Below are 18,856 nucleotides of genomic sequence, written 5' to 3'. Positions count from 1 at the left end.
AATAAAAACATGGAACATGGGACGACATGGACAAGAAAAACTAAAGGAATGAAAAGTCATATTTACCCTTCCTCATTAAACGTGCTTTACTCCTGCCGTTTATGTGGTGACGTGATGATATAAAACATGAAACGACATGGACAAGGAAAAACTCAAGAAATGAAAAGTCGCATTCACCCTTCCTCATTAAACGACGCTTTACCCCTGCCGTTTATGTGGTGGCGTGATGTATATAAATATCGTACCCATAGATTTCAAAGCAAAGCAAAGAGACACTGAACTTTGACCATTTTTGTGCAGAACCTCACAAAATTTTGGGGTTTTCAGTTTATTAGAGAAAAAATGATCAAGTTTGTTCTTTTCTTGTTATGCTTTGCCTCTGCAGTGAGCCTATCAGTTTCAGAGTCGGAAGCTGTTTCTGTGAAACTTCATGCAGCTGAATCCTTTTCTGTTGGGTATATTCAGGTAGTTTAATCTTGATTTTTTAAGAAGACCCTTTTATGTAATTCATTTTTAGAGTTTAATTATGCAGACTATGAAAACTAATTAATGCTTTTATTTTTGTCTGTTCAATAGATGAAAACTGCATCGAACTGCTCTTACTTGGTGCTTATAAGCACGAGTTGTTCATCGCCCAAGTTCACAACGGATAAGATCAGTATTGCGTTTGGAGATGGGAAAGGAAACCAGGTTTTGCCTTTTTTCCTTCAATGATTTTCAATTTTCAAGATTTATTTGTTTATTTATTGTGGTGTGTGTTTAAAGAAGGGGTTTAAGACCTATTTTTTGAAGGAAATATTGATGAATATGTTTTTCTAGAAGAGTTATAGCAAACCCTTAATTGATGTTGAACTCCAGAATAAAAGGTCATGGATATTCCTTTCAGGAGTTCACACTGTTACTCTATGGTTCCAAATATTGTTTATCCACATTTTATATTGGTGGAGCCAGATTTGTTTATTGTTTTGTAGTTGTGACAGTTTTTTTTTTTCTGTAGTTTGACAGAAATTGTTTTTCTTCTTCTAAATAAAGTGGGCAAATTAGTACTTTTCTATCCCTTATCGTTACATCTGAAAAGGTTTTTGTTTTCGTTTTTTGTTTTTGGAGCAACCTTGCTAAATGCTAACTAACAGAGCACTAGATGCTTGCTCATTTCTAATAAAAAGTGATTAACTTTTGTTGTTATGAAAAAAATATTCAGATATACTTTTATTGTAACTGGGTTTTGTCAACAAATAGGCCAGTTTTGTTGGTGAAAAATTAATGATATTTTATCCCTCACAAATTCCATATTTCTATCCATTATGAAATAAATAGCTGGATAAGTTTTAACCCATGATTGAAAGTTGCACATTCAAAGTGAATAAGAAAGGCTCTGCAGCAACTTGGAAGCTTTTAATGTGATTTGTTTACTTTGAACATGATTTACCAGGTGTATGTACCAAGACTAGATGATCCACTTGCAAAGACATTTGAACAATGTTCTTCGGACTCATTTCAAATAGATGGTGCATGTGCATCTCCCATCTGCTTTGTGTATCTCTATAGATCAGGTGCAGAGCAAGGTTGGAAGCCTGAGAGTGTGAAAATCTTTGGCTATGACTCAGAGCCTGTTACTTTTACTTTCGACACCTCCATTCCCAATGACACATGGTATGGCTACAATCTGTGCCAAACTCCTTCTCCTCCTTCTTCTTCATTCCAACAATCACCTCAGAAATGGCACATGAGTTTGCTTCTAGGCTTTTTTCTTAGCCTTCTGCTTTAATAGTGTTATGGACTTTATCTAATACACCATAAGTAGTAGTGCACTCTATAGCAGCAGAAAGTAGTAGAAACATTATGAGATGAGATGTGTAAGACCCTTGGCCAAAGTCAGTTACTATGTGACTTTGTTTTTATGCTTTATGGGAGTTATGTTGAATTTATGGTATAGTTTTGTGGAAGCCGAAATGCTGGTATATCTAATGCATTTTTCTCCAAGAAGAATTTCATATGCCTTTCTATCATAAATGAAATTCACACTTTCTTTAATTTTAAGGATTTCCTTATGTTTTTAGTAAAATGATTTTCATATGTTTTTTACTTTTAGATTAGTTTTTGACATTTTTCTTGTGTGTTTCTAATAGATGATGATACCTATTTTCTCTATGTATGTAACAAATTGACACTCATTTTCTTTATTTTATTTTGAAATATAGTGTTAACTAAAACTTAACTAAAAAATTATAAAAAGTAAAAGTTAAAGTTTTAAAATATGAAAGTTATTTTTTTATTAGGAGTATTTAATCGTTATACTTTTATTTATAATTTAACCAATTCTAACCTAGTATTGGCCTGATTTGTCTTGATTGGTCCTAATTTTTCCCTATACCCCTCACTATTTTGCCCTGATTTTGTTTTTCTCAGATTAGGGTTCTACATTTGTAATGTGTGTTTATGAATTCTTAATTTTGTTAATAATGATTTTTGGCTTGATTTGCCCTTTGTTTCCGATTCCATTTAATTACAAACAGAAAAAATAATCAAAATTGACAAGTCAGTCCGTCAATCTAGAAGCTACAGCATGAGTTTCACTCTTCAATCCATTTTCATGAACTGGTCCGACCCGACCTATTTTGTGTAATCTAATGATAGATCGAAATAAATAAGGCTAAATCGATCCGTTTTGTCTTTTCTAACCGTGTTATTTCTAATTGTGGTTGTATCAATCTTAAACATAATATGCGTAATTTTTGTAATGTGTTTCATTATTATAATGATGTATGCACTCTTTTATTAAGGTTGTTTATGAGAATATATACTCTTGTTGGTTTGAATGACTAACATTTTGTTAACATTTTGAAGCAGAGCAACCATATAAGAAATTATGACATTAATTCTAATTTAACACTCCTAAATGTTTATAAGTTTTTCTTTTTCTTTTTTGTGTTAACTCATATTTATATTCCTAACAAACTTTAATCTAACAAAAAATATTGAAACTTAAAATATATATATATATATATATATACACTTGTATTATTTTCTATTAAAAAAATTATGAAAAATATATTATCATTATTATAAATTGACTCAAAAATAGAAAATATGCTATTTCTTAAAAAGTATAATTTTAATATAAAATAAATAAATTTATTAACTTTTTATTATGTTTACATATAATTTTAATACAAGTATAAATATAAATGAAATAATATACGGAAGATGAATGTTTATTTCAAAATTAGAGGTTGATGTTATTTTTTCTCCTACAATGTTTTAGCCAACCCAGTTGCTCAAATACTAATCCTACCTGGAATGCTCCAACTATAATTGGTGTTTGATGAATTTTAGCACATGAAGATGAGAGTAGAACACGAGTTCCCTACTATATAGATCACTCCCATTATGTGTGAAATTCATTTTAAGACATTAACAAAAATGAAGGTAATTCACCTATATTTGAATCATTCTAATTTTGTTTATAGAAGGTTATTTAAATTTTATATTTTAAAACTTTAATTTATATATTTTTAATTTTAGTTAATATGATATTTTAAAATAAAAAAAGGAAGTGGATATCACTTAAAAGAATAAGGGAGCCAAGTGCTCCTTTTTATAAAGATAAGAAACGTAGATGTGTTTGTTTAAAACTAGCAATTGTTAGTGTTATTTTATTAAAAATATAAGAAAAGTAAGTGTATATTTTAAAACTAGAGGTGTATGTGTGATTTAGTATAATTTCGTTTTAAAATATTCCTCTTAAAAGATAATAAATTTATTAAATATGTTTTATTTTATAAGTTGACAATAATAAATATGCACTAGATCCCTATCTCTTAACAAACGTTGAGCTTTATAAAATAACTCATTAAATAATTTATGAAACTCATGGTATTAAATGAAGATCTAAGACTCGTAAATTTAGATTTTTAATAAATTTTAATTGACATAAGATCATGCGCAAAAATAGTGGAGTAGTGGCATAAAAGAGAGTAAAGAAAACACAAAATCATAAATGAGTTAGGTTTAGAAATAATAAATGAGTTAGGTTTAAACATGTTAGAGTTATTTTTTTTTTGTTATTTCGGCTCCTTAAAATTTTATTATTTTAATCGTATAGCTAAAGTCTTCTATTTTAAAAGATGATAGAACGTATAAAACATCAAATTAGTGTTTTTTTTAAGGATTTTGATTCCATACAATTCGAAATATTAATAAATGAATCAAATCAATTCGTTATGAATTATTTTGCATTGAACTAGCAAATATATGTTTTTTTTAATATGAATGTGTTAGCTTTATGAATTCATTATTAAAACAAAATTGATAAACAATTTATTATAAATTAATGTCACAAATATATTTAAATAATTAAATTCTCTCTTGATATATACTTTAATTAAGAATTCATGTATTTATCTTTGATTATGGTTTTAGTATTTTTGAATTTAGAGATAAAATGGTGGATAAATAAAAAAAATAAAATGGAGAAGATAATAGATGAAGAAGAGAATGAAGATGAAAATTTTGCAGGAAAGTAAATTACAATAAAGTAAATTATCAAGAATAAAATAAGAACTTATAAAAGAAATTAACAAAAATGGTGATCTAAATTGTTACAACCAACTACACTAAATTAGTCATTTCTCCTTATTGACGGCATTATCAAAATGTTTGAAATTGTACCACAATTTATCATCCTTAATTTTCATTTGAACTACCTTTCATATTTTCTTCTGTTCTTCTGACAATTACACTGCAAATAATATAAAAGCAAAATTACATAAACGAAGAAACTATCTAAAATATCCATGTTGTACAAGGTTTACCGATTCTTTTTACTTTTCTTAGTAATTATTATGAATGACGTTTTTCTTGATTCATTTTCAATCATTGTTTCGATGGTTCTTTTATTGATTTCTTTCTGTCTCAATCAAACTTTGCTTGATCTCTTGACAATACTTTCTTTCAATCCATTGTTTCGATTATATCTATCATGGTATATTTCTTTCCAACATTTTACTTCCTTTAACCTTTATATGTCAATTCAATTATTTATTCGATTAATTAGGATAATATATAGAATTAAATATATTTTTAGTTCTTAAACAATAAAGTGATTTTGGATTTCGTCCTTTTTTAAAAGATTTGTACGTCACTTTTCTTTAATCCAGTCAATTTTCACCCAAGCAAGATACACATCTCCGACATCACCGGCCACGCTCCCGACAAGCTCAACAAAAACCCTTTATGGAACTGCGTTGGCATCGGCGCCATCGAAGTCATGAAAATGCTCTCCATTCGATCCGTCAGCCTCTCGCTCTCCCTGTAGAAGGACCTGCCTTTGGGAAGCGGTCTGGGACCGAGCCCCTCCAATGCCGCTACTGCGGCCGTGGCGGTGAACGAGATGTTTGGGAAGAGATTGAGCATGGAGGATCTTGTTGTGGCGGCGTTGAAATTGGAAGAGAAGGTTTGGGAACAAATTGTTCTGTTCTGAAGAATCACTCTACTGACTCTCTTTGCCAAAGAAAAAATTGTTGTCATGTTCTTGCCATGTCTCAACTCCTCACTTTTCTCCTTCGCATCAGAAACTTGAATGGTATTATATAAAATAAAGACCCTTTTCAGATCAGATTATTGTTGATCTATTTTGCCTCTGAACATTCATATACATCATTCATTTTGTCAGGACAAGTCCACTCGCATTTTGTTTCCAACCCCACAGTTTATGTTCTAAGCTTCTTGAAATTGTTGTGATATTCTCTGATGAAATCTTGAGTTTAGAATTTTGTTCAGGTTTTAAATTGCGTATCCTTTTTAAAAGCATCCATGACTGAAACTCCATAAAATCTGTCTTGACTTTTGTTATTTGTAGCAGTGGTGCTGAATGAATTCATACATAACTTAATATGTTTACCAGAATCTTGAAGATTTCAAAAATTGGATTTCTTTGACTTCCCCGAAACACTAGTAGTGTTGGCTCATCAAGTGTATCTGACAAAAGAAAAGCAACAATATGGTGTGTCTGAATAAAAAGAGAAACATAAACCAAGCTGGGAGCTGCATTTGGGTGGCGACAATTTAAATAGATGAATAACTTTGAAAGAACTAGATCAGGTCAGTGCTATGGGGAGCTCAAAGGCAGGTTTTAGGTTTTTTTTGTTTCTGTTTTCTTTTTCTACTTACTACTTGGAAACCTTTCTGTCTTTCTACTCGCGTGTTCTCTTCTTCTTCCAACAACATATGTAGAGAAGGTGTCGTTGGCGGAGGAGCAGAGCTGAAGGTGGAGATGAAGGAGGTGAAGGTCGAGGTGACGATGGAGTCGCAGGAGGATAAAAAGAAGAAGAAAAGCAACGTGACACACAATAACGAGGGAAGTAGGCATAACACGTGGCTCGCTGTTTGCCACATCAAAAAAAACTTAACGTCATTCAATTTTAAGGACTAAAAATAACAATTTCAAAACTAAGAGGATAAAAATGAACAAACCTATCGAAAAACAATAAAATCCAAAATCCATTGATAATTTAGGAACTAAAAACATATTTAACCTAATATATAATATATATATATATATATATATATATATATTACAATGATATAATTCTCTATTAGGTCAGTCAAATGTTATAGCATATTAAAATAATAAAAATTTATGAACTAAAATGATAAAACAAGTATATTAAGAAAATCATTCAGAAGTGGAAAAACATTAATGTTTATTTTTATATGGTCAATTATTATTCTAGAGAAAACCATAGGACAAGCTCCCTAGTTTTTTTTAAAATTTTGTTTTTTATTTTAATATATACAATATATATATATATATATTAAAAAATTTTAATTATGTAATTTTTAACTAACTAATTAAAATTTCTAACTAGATAAGTTAAAAAATTATTACTTTTACATTATAATTAATTAAAACTTAATTTATATGTATTTGAATTAAATAAATATTTCTCTCACTTAAATAATATAATAGAAAAAAAAATAATTTTCATTTAACTTTTAATTTGAAAAAGTGAATCGACGATCTAGTTCATTCTATCTCGTTTATGACTCATTGAGTTGACAAATAGATCCGATAAAACAAAACATGTAAAATTTATTGTCCTACCATGGTCATCACTTAGTTATTCTTATCCATAAATTATTTTCACAAATTAGTCAACTTAAAGATATTTTTCATTTGAATTAAAATTTTGCATGGAAAATTATATTTATTTATTTTTATTGTGTTTTTATGTTAAGAATTCATGTGAGTTTTAATCGAAAATTAAATAGAAATAAGAAAATTGGACAACATTAAAAAATAAAATTTACAAATGTATTGTTTTAATAAGGTTTTGGATAAAAGATGATGTCATAATTTTTTATATTATAATTCATTGTTGTTGAATTTTTTATGTGTCATCTTCATAAACTCAATATTGGTATTAGAGTCAAATTTGTCTTTGTAACAATGTTAAGATAAACAATGATAAGTAAAAATGTCAGCATCAATGTGAAAGAGACTTACATTTGAAAAAAGATTATTAAGAATCCAAGGCAATATTGTTTTAAGGTTATGAGATCCATTTAGACTAATGTTGAGTAAATTGATTAAAGTGTTATTATGTACGAGATTTAATGAACATTTTTAAATGGGATAACCTTAAAGATAACATTGGAAATGAGTTGATTTATCTTATGAATTGAATTTAATCTCTCAGCGCTTTTTGAATATATGCACAAAAGAAGCATAAAATGCGACTTATGTAACAATCAAAGTTCATCCATAACTGTTATAAAATGAGGACAATAATGAACACTAAGAAAGAGAAGTATATATATATCGCAAGGATAGAAATGTCCAAGAAATAAGAAATATCGCAAGGATAGACTCCAACCATGGCTCTGATACCATAGTAGAGAGTGATTTTTTTAAGCCTAACTCATCTCCACAAAATCGGCTTGTAAGGTGAGGTTTACACCTCACTTATATATATATATATATATATATATATATATATATATATTATAATTTGGCCTTATCTCTAGTCGATGTAGAACTTCCAACCATAGTCTTCCACTTAAAAGAGAAAAGCTTTTTGATTGAGATTCTCGAAATTTAATAATTAATTAAAAAACTATATACAATAAACATGTTATTCTTTTATTTTATTAAAACGAAATATATATTTTTTTCTTCTTTTTGAGTCTTGAGTCTTGACTATTATCTGCAGGATTGTTTAATTGCTTTATTAGAATTCTTGTCAGTTTACTATTGACCTTTGATTTAAGTATCATGACCATTTTTTTTTATCTTATGGAGTATAATTAGCCCTTCATTCATATAGGTTGGAATAACTAGTGAAATATGTTTTCACTTACGTTCATTTAAAATAGTGAGAGGCTAAGATAAATTAATTAATGTTGAAATTCAAACTTAAACACTTATTTGCTTAACTACACAAGTAAAATGAGATAGTAGGATTTTACATGTATATATTGAAACATATGTAGAAACATATGAAGTCTAAATAATGTCTTAATTTTATATGTTGGAATAATTAATAATTTAAACAAATTGATGTTTATCTTGCTAATTTAATCTTTGTTTATAAATTAAATGAATGCTAATATAATAAAGAATTCGACTATATGAAAAAGTTGGAGAGTCAACTTGTCCTTTTGTATTTGCTTTAAATTAAGTAGGATTTTTTTTTTGTTTGTGCCTGCTTCAACTTGAAATGAATGTGTTTAAACGATATTTCTTTTTAATAGTTATTGTGAGAAATGTGGATTTCATCGTAAAGATGATAACTTTCTATTTGATATATTTTGTAACAACTTTTGTGTGACACATTCTTAAGGATGAGTTATTGAGATCACAAATGTTTGATATTAACACATTACAAATTCTTTTTTGTGAGGGATATATGACTTTTTTTTTCCAAAGTTTGTCACATTTATTTACTAGTTAATTTTCATAACTATTATTTTGCAAAGTTAATCTTGTAAATGTCTTTTGCTAAATTTTGAAAGATGGAGAAATGTAACAATCATGTTTTCTTGTCTATCCCCTTGTGTAACACCTATAATTAGTCTAATATCTTAGGGTGCATTTATTTGTGAAGATAGATTTAAGAGGGAATGAGTGAATAAATTTGAGAGTAAATATTTTTGTGTTTCTTTTAAGATATTTGAAGATGAAAGAGGGTAAGTTTCAAGGTGAAATTTATGAAAGATTTGATATATGTGATATAATAAAAAAAATATTTTAATAAATTAAAATATAAAATTACTTTTTTACCTTAAAAGTTATTATTATTAATATTATTTTTATTTATTGTTATTATGATTAATATTATTTGTTATTAATAATATTATTATTAATATTGTTTATTAATAAAGGATGCCAACCTCAAATAACATTAGAAACCAAGCCATACACCACCTCCTTAATAGATTGTACCACCTAGAATCTCACAAATTCATGTTTCCTTATCCTCACTTGTGTAGACAAGACATTCTATGACATGTGAAAAAATCTTTCTATAACAGGTGTTCTGACGTAATAGTTTTGCACATAAAAAGTTTGTACTTTCTATGACGTAGCAAAAATTCTATCATAGTGAATCCAATTTACTATAACTTACTTTCGATTACCTGTTATAGAAGGTCTAATTTACAATGACATACTTTCAGTTATCTGTCATTGTATGTTCAACTTTCTATGATGTGCTTTCAATCATTTATCATAGTATGTCCACTTATTATGACATATTTTGTAAACTAAATCATAGAAAATTAGATTTTTTTTTTTGTTTTATCATCCTGTCCATTCAATTTACCTACAAATCCCAAAAAATTCACCAGACTAAACAGTGCAAGCAAATCAATTCATACATTAAATTGTTCAACAATATTTTAAACATTACATTGTATATACATAAACCGACATACAATGTTTACAATTGTTACACTAGGTAAATGTTTTAACATATTCAAGTATATACATACACATATGTAATATATTCAAAAAAATCCAAAATTCATATTCTTGAAAATCAAATTGAATAATTTTTCACAAATTTGAAAATAATTTTAGATTACAGTTTATTTAGATAAAGCTAAGGCTTTAGAAATTATAGAGAAGGTTTAGAAAGAACACACACATACCAAAATTACTGGAAGATAATTTTTCTATTATGTTATAGTGAAGGTTTAAAAAGAACACACATGTACCAAATGTTATCATCAAACACTACACCGAGGAACGTGTCTTTGGTTCATCCATAAGTCTATTCCAATATTAAGATCAATAGTGGGCATTGAGACAACAAGCTTTCTAGGTGTTAGAAAGTGGGTTTAAGCCTAACTCAACCCCACAAAACCGGCTTGTAAGGTGAGGTTTGCACCTCACTTATATATTATAATTTAGCCTTATCTCTAGTCAATTTGAGACTTCCAACATACCCCTTCACGCCGAGGTATAGACATTTCGTGCGTGATAATAGAAATTGGGTGGTCCAATAGCGGCCCGACAACAGGTGGAATAAAAATGCCCAAGAAACAAGAAATATCGCTAACCATGGTTCTGATACCATGTTAGAAAGTGGATTTAAGCCTAACTCAACCCCACAAAACCGACTTGTAAGGTGAGGTTTGCACCTCACTTATATATTATAATTTAGCCTTATCTCTAGTCGATGTGAGACTTCCAACACTAGGCACAAAAGATTGAGAAATGATAGTCGCAGAATTGTTCTGGTCATTGGCTCCTAAAAAGTTAATAGAAACGATAACTCATCTCATCAATTGAGAAGAAAGAAAAGATAATCATCAATGAAGGTTACACACACCAAACTCATCTTAGCAATTGAGGTCACCTTTAACACATATATCATAAGTGATACAAAAACTTACTACATTCATCAACAAAATTTTTTTTTCCAATCAAAGGGCACTATATCTATAGTCTTCATCGTCAAATCTTATTCACCAACAAAACAATTCAATGTTATGCTACGTAATAACCTGGGCAAAAAGGCATCATAGATATTGTACGAAATAGTCCATAACTATCATAAATAGGACACAATTTTCATTAGCTTATTAGAAAGTTAATGAGGGTCCCTAAACCCTAGTATTTGAGAGCAACAAGATCACAAGTCTTGCAACTACTTCCTCGTCATGATATGCCCTTATCCAAAATCCACCAACAACTAACATCATTAACTTACGAAAGGATGTAGAGTGAGAAATTTCAATGATGATGAAAGCAAAAGAATAAAACCATCTTTGGATAAGCTTCTTCATATACATTTAGAGAAGAGATCACGATAAGAAAGTTACTAAATTAAACTTATCCCACACATAAGATCTTTCATCTAATTTCCCCAAGAGGTGTGCATATGTTGATTTCAACATAGAAAATAAGTTTAATCCAATTTATCATTTCTTCTCCTACACGTTTTTTTTTTAATTTTGAAGTTTATCCAAATATGATCTATGCGAATTGAGCAATGCATTGCAACTCACTCAAGTAAACTGGCCCACCATGAATGAACCATTGTCCAATGAACCAATTCCGAAACAACGGGGAAAAGAAAAACAGGTAAGCTACTTTAGCCTGACACAAGTCCCAACCCAAAACGATGAACAAACCAAATTAAACCATGTTTTCCCATCTTATTCTGATTCTTATTCCACATACTCTTATCCTAAAGATGCATTTCATAATGACCAGTCCACATATGCCTAATCAATCAATCCATAAAATTTCGTGAGCAACGATCCAAGATACATATTAATTTCATTAATCAATCAACCTTAACTTTCAAGAAAAAAATCCATTAATTTCATCAAAACTGAACCTTACTAAGTAACTATCTAGTGACACTAAGGTATATAGAGCTCTGTTTTCTAGTGGCGTAGGGAGGCATTTTGCTGACGCGCTCTTTGACAATGCAACCTCACTCCTTCTTCGCTTTCTTCAATCCTTGATAGAGCAAGAGCTTATCAATTGCCACCGCCACTTCCAATGTCTTCGCGAACTTTCTGGGATCGAAGGAAGACGAAGCCATGATTGGAGAAAATCTTAACCCTAACTTGAGAGAGAAAAGTGCATATGTTCGTTTAAGTGATAGTGATTGGAATTTGGGAATGGTAATGAAGTGAAATGGGAGTAGGAGTGAGTGAGGGGGAAAACTACATGATAGTGAGTGAGGGTGAAATGGCGTGGAGGCAATGACTTGTGGGATGTCCGTGAAGAGAAGAAGAAAGGATGCGTGAACGTAGAGAAGAAAAGATGATGCGTTAATGAACTAAAAAAATTAGGGATTGAGATGTATGACATCATAATAAAGATTTACTGTGACAAGTCTTCCTAGATATGTCATGATAGGTTTTGAAACATATTTTCAATTTTGTCACTAAACTCAACCTACTATGAGAGGTGATGAACTAACTGTCGTAATAAATACTTACTAGGACAAATATAGTAAGTTTTTATCACAATTTCAAGTTTGTTATTGCGTCCACTTATTATGACATGTACCATTTTACCTGTCATAATAAATGTTACTTTTATTACGAAAATATCATCGCTCAACTTACTATTATTACATGTGAATTTCACCTATCATAATAAGTTATCATAAAAAATAATTTTTCTATTAGTGCCTTAAATAACTGAAAAGGAACACAAAAATCTATGCTTTTCATTGCTCGTGAAATGATATTCCCCAAAGAGAACACAACATTAGTTTGTTTTGTTAAAGACATCTCCTCAATAAAAATTTATACTTGTTTGAAATGTTTGAATTTCTTTATCTCATATATATTGTCTTTTTATTGCACTATGATATGAAAATAAACAAAAAAGTATATGAAAAAAAAGATATTCTTAGAAAATATATGACAAGGCAATATCATTCAATAAAAATACTCATATACAATAAAGACAACTAGTTCATTAACGAGGAAAACATTCACTTGTAGACATTTCATTGATTGATAATGGCTTAGAAATATTCATAAATCTTCTAGAACTAGATTTCCTCCCAATAGATTTGGAATCCATTCTTTCGTGCAAGAAAAATGCTGGTCTTTGTGGAGTTGGCAATTCACTAAAATGACCATCAAGATATGAAACAATTGTTACCATTGTTGGTCTAACATCAGGACTTTCTTGAACACATAATAGACCAATCTGAATACACTTTATAACTTCAATTTCTGCATAGTTTTCTCTAATATTTGAGTTCAAGGTTCTTAATGGTGTTTGAGCCCTCCATTGTTTCCAAACCTGTGAAAATATCAAACTAAATGTTAAAAGAGTTCATGGATTTATGTTTGAAACCAATAAATAAATTGTTTAATTACAATACTTACATAACTTAGGAGGCCGTCAGCTATATGATGTGGTTCAGGAGGATATATATTTTTTCTTCCCGTAATAATCTCTAAAACCATTACTCCAAAACTAAAAACATCTGATTTTTCTGAAAATTGTCCAAACATTGCATATTCTGGAGACATATAACCACTGTAAAATAAAATTACACAAATTAACATTTATTCAAGTATATCTTTTGTAAAAACAAAAGGGCAAAGATAGATAAACATTATCAACTTACCATGTTCCAACAATTAAATCTGTGCTTTCTTGGTCTTGACTTATTTCAATAATTTTAGCAATGCCAAAATCTGAAATTTTTGGAGTCATATTTTCATCAAGTAGAACATTACTCGGTTTAAGATCACGATGTATGATCTTAAGTCGAGAATGTTCATGTAAATAAACAATTCCTCGTGCAATACCTCCAATAATTTTATATCTTTCACACCAACTTAATGATCTATGTGGTTGAGGATCTACAAAATAGTGTAAATGAAATATGTAAGTATGAAACTTATAATATATGGATGAAATTAAATCAACTTGATCAAAAGAGATTACGTAAGGATGAATATAAATGTTGACTAGGAAAGTTTAGGTTGAAAGTATCTAACCAAATAAAAAGTGATCAAGACTCTTGTTGGGCACATATTCGTAAATAAGTATCTTTTCTTCTTCTTCAAGACAAAAACCAATGAATTCTACTAAATTTCTATGTTGAAGTTTGGCAATTAATAATACTTCGGTCTTGAACTCAGCAACACCTTGTTTAGAACTTTTTGAGAGTCTTTTTACCGCAATTCGACGTCCATTAGGAAGAATACCCTACAATATAACCATTTCTACGGACGTGTAAATTAAAAACATTAAATATATCCAAATGTTTACCCAATGAAAAGATTATTATCGATCTTTTACCTTATAAACTTCTCCAAATCCACCTTTACCTATCTTGTTTTCGTTGGAAAAGTTATTAGTTGCTAACTCAATTGCTGTCAAATTGAAGTGTAAGGGCTCCAAAGTGGCAGTTTCATGACCAACTAGCAAATATGATCAAATTGTTAAGTAAGTTGTTATACTTCTTGAATCAGTGAAAGCAATCTTTTACAGCACGTACAATTTTCCTTGAGAATGGTCGCATGGCTCTTTCTTGTATTTCTCCTTTGAAAATAAAAAACCACGAAGAAGAGCGTCATCAAAATAATTGTGGGCACAGTAATCAATATAATTCTTCGTACATTGATTCTTTTATTTCCTGCATAAAACAAGTCACAAAACGCCATTATAGACTACTGATAACGTTGACTTAACATGGTTGTTTGTGGTTAGTCCACGTTAGTTTTTGAGCATCAGATTGTAGAAAATTCCAGACAAGTATTATTTATGATAATTTTTATACACATGGAACCACAATCATAAAAACATCATCACAGTCATTCAAAAGTATTATAATCTTTGCAAGTAATTCAGTGATTTTGTGAAGAAGCTTTATACAATTACTACATATATATAACATTATTTTTATTTTCATGTAAAATATATTATTATAACCTGATTCGGGATTAACTGGTCTTGCAGATGGAACTTTGTCGAAGTAAAACTGTGAAAATTCAAATCTGATATTGCAACTAGGATATAGAACTCTTCCCGCTGTGCTTTCCAAAAAAGGCCATGGAATTTCTGTTCCTATCAAAATTCCCAAGCAACCCTTGCAATCGTCAGTAGGCAAATCATGCGTGCATTGAGCAAGAGTGTAAAGGGTTTGCTGATCTGTCAGTTTCATTGAGTATTTTCCAAATCTTTCATCACTGTCTCCTGCCATAACTGCCACCTTATCTAGCGTCTTCGCTAATGTAACACTGAAGGAACTTTGTTTCTCGTTTCCTTGAGTGAAATTCAGCTCCGAAAACATAGGACTTGTCTTTACTGTTCTAAAAAATTTTCTGTCGGAATAGCGAACCATGCATTGGCTGAACCAAACTATACCCTCTTGGAGGGAGTTGCATTCTAATGCTATTCGATGTGTTGCGTTTTGGACGCATTTTTCACACACGTCATAGGGAACGTCACCTCGGCACATGAAGAGGCCATAAACTGTGCTGTTCACATCAGCTTCGTAATATTTCCTTTTGGTGGCGTTGGAAGATAGGTAAGAAAAGAGGGTGGTGAGGCTTATTTGTGAAGTGTTATTGGAAGCGAGGGTTTTGTTACTCGAGCAATTGTGAGAGAGATAAAGAGGGTCTTTTGAAAACGTTAAATCTGCATGATGAGAGGTTTTTGTTTCGGGAACAAGCTCAGGTGAAAGGTTTGTCGGTGGAACGAGATAAAAAGGATAAGATTCATACCTAATGTTACAACTGGGATAAAGAACTTTCCCTCCAAGTCTCACCCCAGAACATTGTGGAGAGTTTGGAACATTCCTTATGGCTTCACCGAGGCAGGTTCTGCAATCATTGGGTGATAGATCAGGTGAGCATTGAGCCATACAATAAAGGGTCTGGTTGTGGGAATCAGACACGCGTGCTTCCCTCGTAGAAAACATCTTGGTATTGTTGTTAACCATAGGAGCACGTGCTGCTGCATCCGCTGTTTGGTTCATGGTCAGAAAATATAACTGCATGAAGCTTTCAGGGTTTGAGAACACCTTGCCAGTGTTGCATTGGGTTGTGGCCACGGTGGAGAAGAAGTAGTTGGTGGAATAGCGAACCATGCAGTCTTCGTACCAAGTGACAGATTCTTTGGACAGAGAACAATCTGAGGATAGTTTGTTTTTTGCACCTTGAACGCATTTTTGACAGTCATGAGGTGAAGTGTCACCCCTACACATGAACAAGCCATAGATAGAGTCTGAGGGGTTTGCACATGAGAAATTGGTGTGGTATTGCGTGTGGCCAGAGGACAAAGAAGACAGGTTATTAAGGAGGATTTTGACATTAAGTTGGAGAGAGGTATTGTCGGTGGTTTGTTCACTGGAACAATATTGGTAGAGTGGAGCATAATGTTGTGGCTCGGTGATTGCGAAGTTGAGGAAGTTAAGGATAAAGAAGATGAAAATCTTGTATGAAGCCATGCATGCTTTGTAAGAAAATTTGTTCAGAGCACTGTCATATGAAGCAAGTCACTACTGCAACTATTTTTTTATTTATAATAAAATATTCCATAATCCATTAATTTTAAACATCCATGTATATATATTTTGTATCATGTTATTTTTGTTAAGTTTTATTAGCATTATTCATGTCCACCGATATCTTTTAATCCTTCAATAGATGAAAGGGATGCTAATTATAGTCAACCAGGAGATAGGTCAACTGATAAGGTGAATAAAACTTGGAAAGCTTAGCTTGTGGTGCAAAATAAGGGATAGCTCACTTAATTATTGTGGACTTCTTATACGATTTTTTCCATGACTTTTAAGATTTTAATGAGAATTTTCTCCACAAAAAAATTCTATAAATAATTTTTGAAAAATTAGGACGATATGTAATAAATAAGACAGATTTTGTTTTTATAAAAACTATATACTATATTTTATTTATGTTACAATCAATTATTATTCTGGTTCTCCTACCAGTTTGTCAAGCTCAACAAGGGTTAGACTTTCTTACACGTTTATATTGTCTTTTGGAAAATATTTATCATTATAGGTCATACAAAACACGAAAAAATTCCAAATTCTCATTCTGGATAAAAATTTATCGTCATTTTAATTCAATTAATTTACTTAAATATATTGGAGTGTCTTATTTGTGTTGGAGAGAAAAATCAACATAAAAAGCATGGCAATCCTGAATCCACTTGTATTATATTACCGAAATCAAAGCACACTATTGTTCAACAAAAATCTCATACTCTTAAATTCCATGTTTAACACTTTTAATTTAAAGTATGGTAAGATAACATTATTAATTAATCATTGCATTGCAGTTGTTGATAAACACGTATCTTAAATCCACTTGTAAAATAATTTTCAACTTTCACGTAAGAGTAAAAATTGAAAAATATGAGTTTAGAAGTGCATAAGAGAATTGAGTAAGTACTTCCTATAATATTAATATATAGAGTTTTTTTTACCTTGACCAAAGTTTATAAAATAAAAATAATATAAGATATAATTGGTTTATTAAGTTTATGCATAAGATATATTATTCAATTATAAATTATAAATATTCTGATCATAAGTCTATTAACATAGCATATAAAATATTATTTGCTTTGACACTTAGAATTCTATTACAATTTTATTTTTAAAAGACGTTTAAGAGTATTAATTAAGGGAGAACAATATATTAAAATTGTCCTCTGAATTGAGGGATAAGGGAATGATGGTTTGTCTTTGGACCTTCTCATAGGTTTATCAAGAGAGAAGGTTCACTAGGAGATACAATATTAATGAGGTCTGAATTCAATTACATAAGAAATTGACATCTCTTTCAATCCAAAACTTTAAAACAATGAGTTAATGGGTCTTTATCCTTATACAATGCTCCACTCTCATTTATATCCTATGTTAAACTTAGACTCACAGTTGAATTCCCAACAATTTTTTTCTCTAGAGTGAGTTTCTTCCACATTGCTACATTCCTCCTCCAACGAAACCATTTTTAACCATGAGTACTCCTTTTTGTGAGACCATTACTCGTTGAGATGGTCACCAAGACTAACCATTGGCTTTGAGACCACTTGTTAGATTTATTGAGAAGGAGAAAGTTCACTAAAGAGATACAACACCAATTAGACATGAGTACACACATGTAAGGAATTAATATCACTCTTAACCAAAATCTTTAAAACAATGAATTATTTATATGATGTTTCACTTTTTCATTTCTACCTAATATAAAACTTAGAGTCACTTAAATTCTTAACACATTTTTTTCTTATTTCTTTTAAGGTGTCTTTTAAATAGAATACCATAACAAAGTTCCAAAATTCTAAAGGAACAAGTGGGTTGTCCCGTCTTATTTACAAAAGAAATATGTTCAATGAGAAAAAGAAAAAACTTGCCACCATGTGGAATATATCTCCCTCTTATAAACTTTCTAACCTTACATATTTTATCATCCCAACTTGAAGATTCCTCTATCTTTCCTAAAATTTGATAGTTGTGACCTCATATCATCTTAATGGACAATATTTTAATTGATCTCAATAATATTATCTTAATAAATTGGAAGTCGGATCAAATACTATTATAATATATTATTTAATTGGTGTAAACCTATTTTAAAATATAATATTCTCTTATATTATTAATGTAAACAAAAAGCTCGCTAATTAAGAAAATTAGCTAACATTATTTAATTTTAATCATCTCGTGTAAAAGCCTGTTATTTCCTTTATTTTCTTATAGGTACGTTAAACCCAATATATATATATATATATATATATATATATATATATATATATATATATATATTACATGGGTTTTATTTTTCTTAGGCTAAATTGTAATTTTAGTGTCTCCATAATTTATTATTT

At 30.1% G+C, this 18,856-nt stretch overlaps 2 protein-coding genes across 2 annotated transcripts; one reads left to right on the top strand and one right to left on the bottom strand.

The window, feature by feature from the left end:
• Positions 1 to 247: 247 nt before the first annotated feature.
• Positions 248 to 1,993, top strand: LOC108344889 (embryo-specific protein ATS3B). Its single transcript, XM_017583422.2, has 3 exons — positions 248 to 465; positions 577 to 690; positions 1,433 to 1,993. The coding sequence occupies exons 1-3, from the start codon at positions 343 to 345 to the stop codon at positions 1,766 to 1,768; spliced, it is 573 nt and encodes a 190-aa protein (XP_017438911.1). The 5' UTR covers positions 248 to 342; the 3' UTR covers positions 1,769 to 1,993.
• A 10,912-nt stretch (positions 1,994 to 12,905) lies between these two features.
• LOC108344131 (cysteine-rich receptor-like protein kinase 10) lies at positions 12,906 to 16,494 on the bottom strand. The gene is made up of 7 exons (XM_052866886.1): positions 14,927 to 16,494; positions 14,493 to 14,630; positions 14,294 to 14,415; positions 13,990 to 14,200; positions 13,614 to 13,851; positions 13,369 to 13,522; positions 12,906 to 13,282 (listed from the first exon to the last, which is right to left on the bottom strand). Exons 1-7 carry the CDS (start codon positions 16,443 to 16,445, stop codon positions 12,950 to 12,952), a joined length of 2,715 nt encoding a protein of 904 aa, XP_052722846.1. The 5' UTR covers positions 16,446 to 16,494; the 3' UTR covers positions 12,906 to 12,949.
• Positions 16,495 to 18,856: the final 2,362 nt, after the last annotated feature.

This window comes from Vigna angularis, chromosome 8 (assembly GCF_016808095.1).
Source record: "Vigna angularis cultivar LongXiaoDou No.4 chromosome 8, ASM1680809v1, whole genome shotgun sequence".
NCBI classification, from domain to species: Eukaryota; Viridiplantae; Streptophyta; class Magnoliopsida; order Fabales; family Fabaceae; genus Vigna; species Vigna angularis.
The sequence above is the reverse complement of the archived record's forward strand: the minus strand, read 5'-3'. Positions and strand labels throughout refer to the sequence as shown.

What these genes read in the sequence shown, in the direction of transcription:
- LOC108344889 (XM_017583422.2), top strand. Translation starts at nt 343, where the DNA reads ATGATCAAGTTTGTTCTTTTCTTGTTATGCTTTGCCTCTGCAGTGAGC. An exon ending in TTTCTGTTGGGTATATTCAG is followed by an intron (nt 466 to 576) that starts GTAGTTTAATCT and finishes TCTGTTCAATAG; the next exon opens with ATGAAAACTGCATCGAACTG. An exon ending in GAGATGGGAAAGGAAACCAG is followed by an intron (nt 691 to 1,432) that starts GTTTTGCCTTTT and finishes ATGATTTACCAG; the next exon opens with GTGTATGTACCAAGACTAGA.
- LOC108344131 (XM_052866886.1), bottom strand. Translation starts at nt 16,445, where the DNA reads ATGGCTTCATACAAGATTTTCATCTTCTTTATCCTTAACTTCCTCAAC. An exon ending in GATTTGGAGAAGTTTATAAG is followed by an intron (nt 14,201 to 14,293) that starts GTAAAAGATCGA and finishes GTTATATTGTAG; the next exon opens with GGTATTCTTCCTAATGGACG. An exon ending in TCTTGATCACTTTTTATTTG is followed by an intron (nt 13,852 to 13,989) that starts GTTAGATACTTT and finishes ACTATTTTGTAG; the next exon opens with ATCCTCAACCACATAGATCA.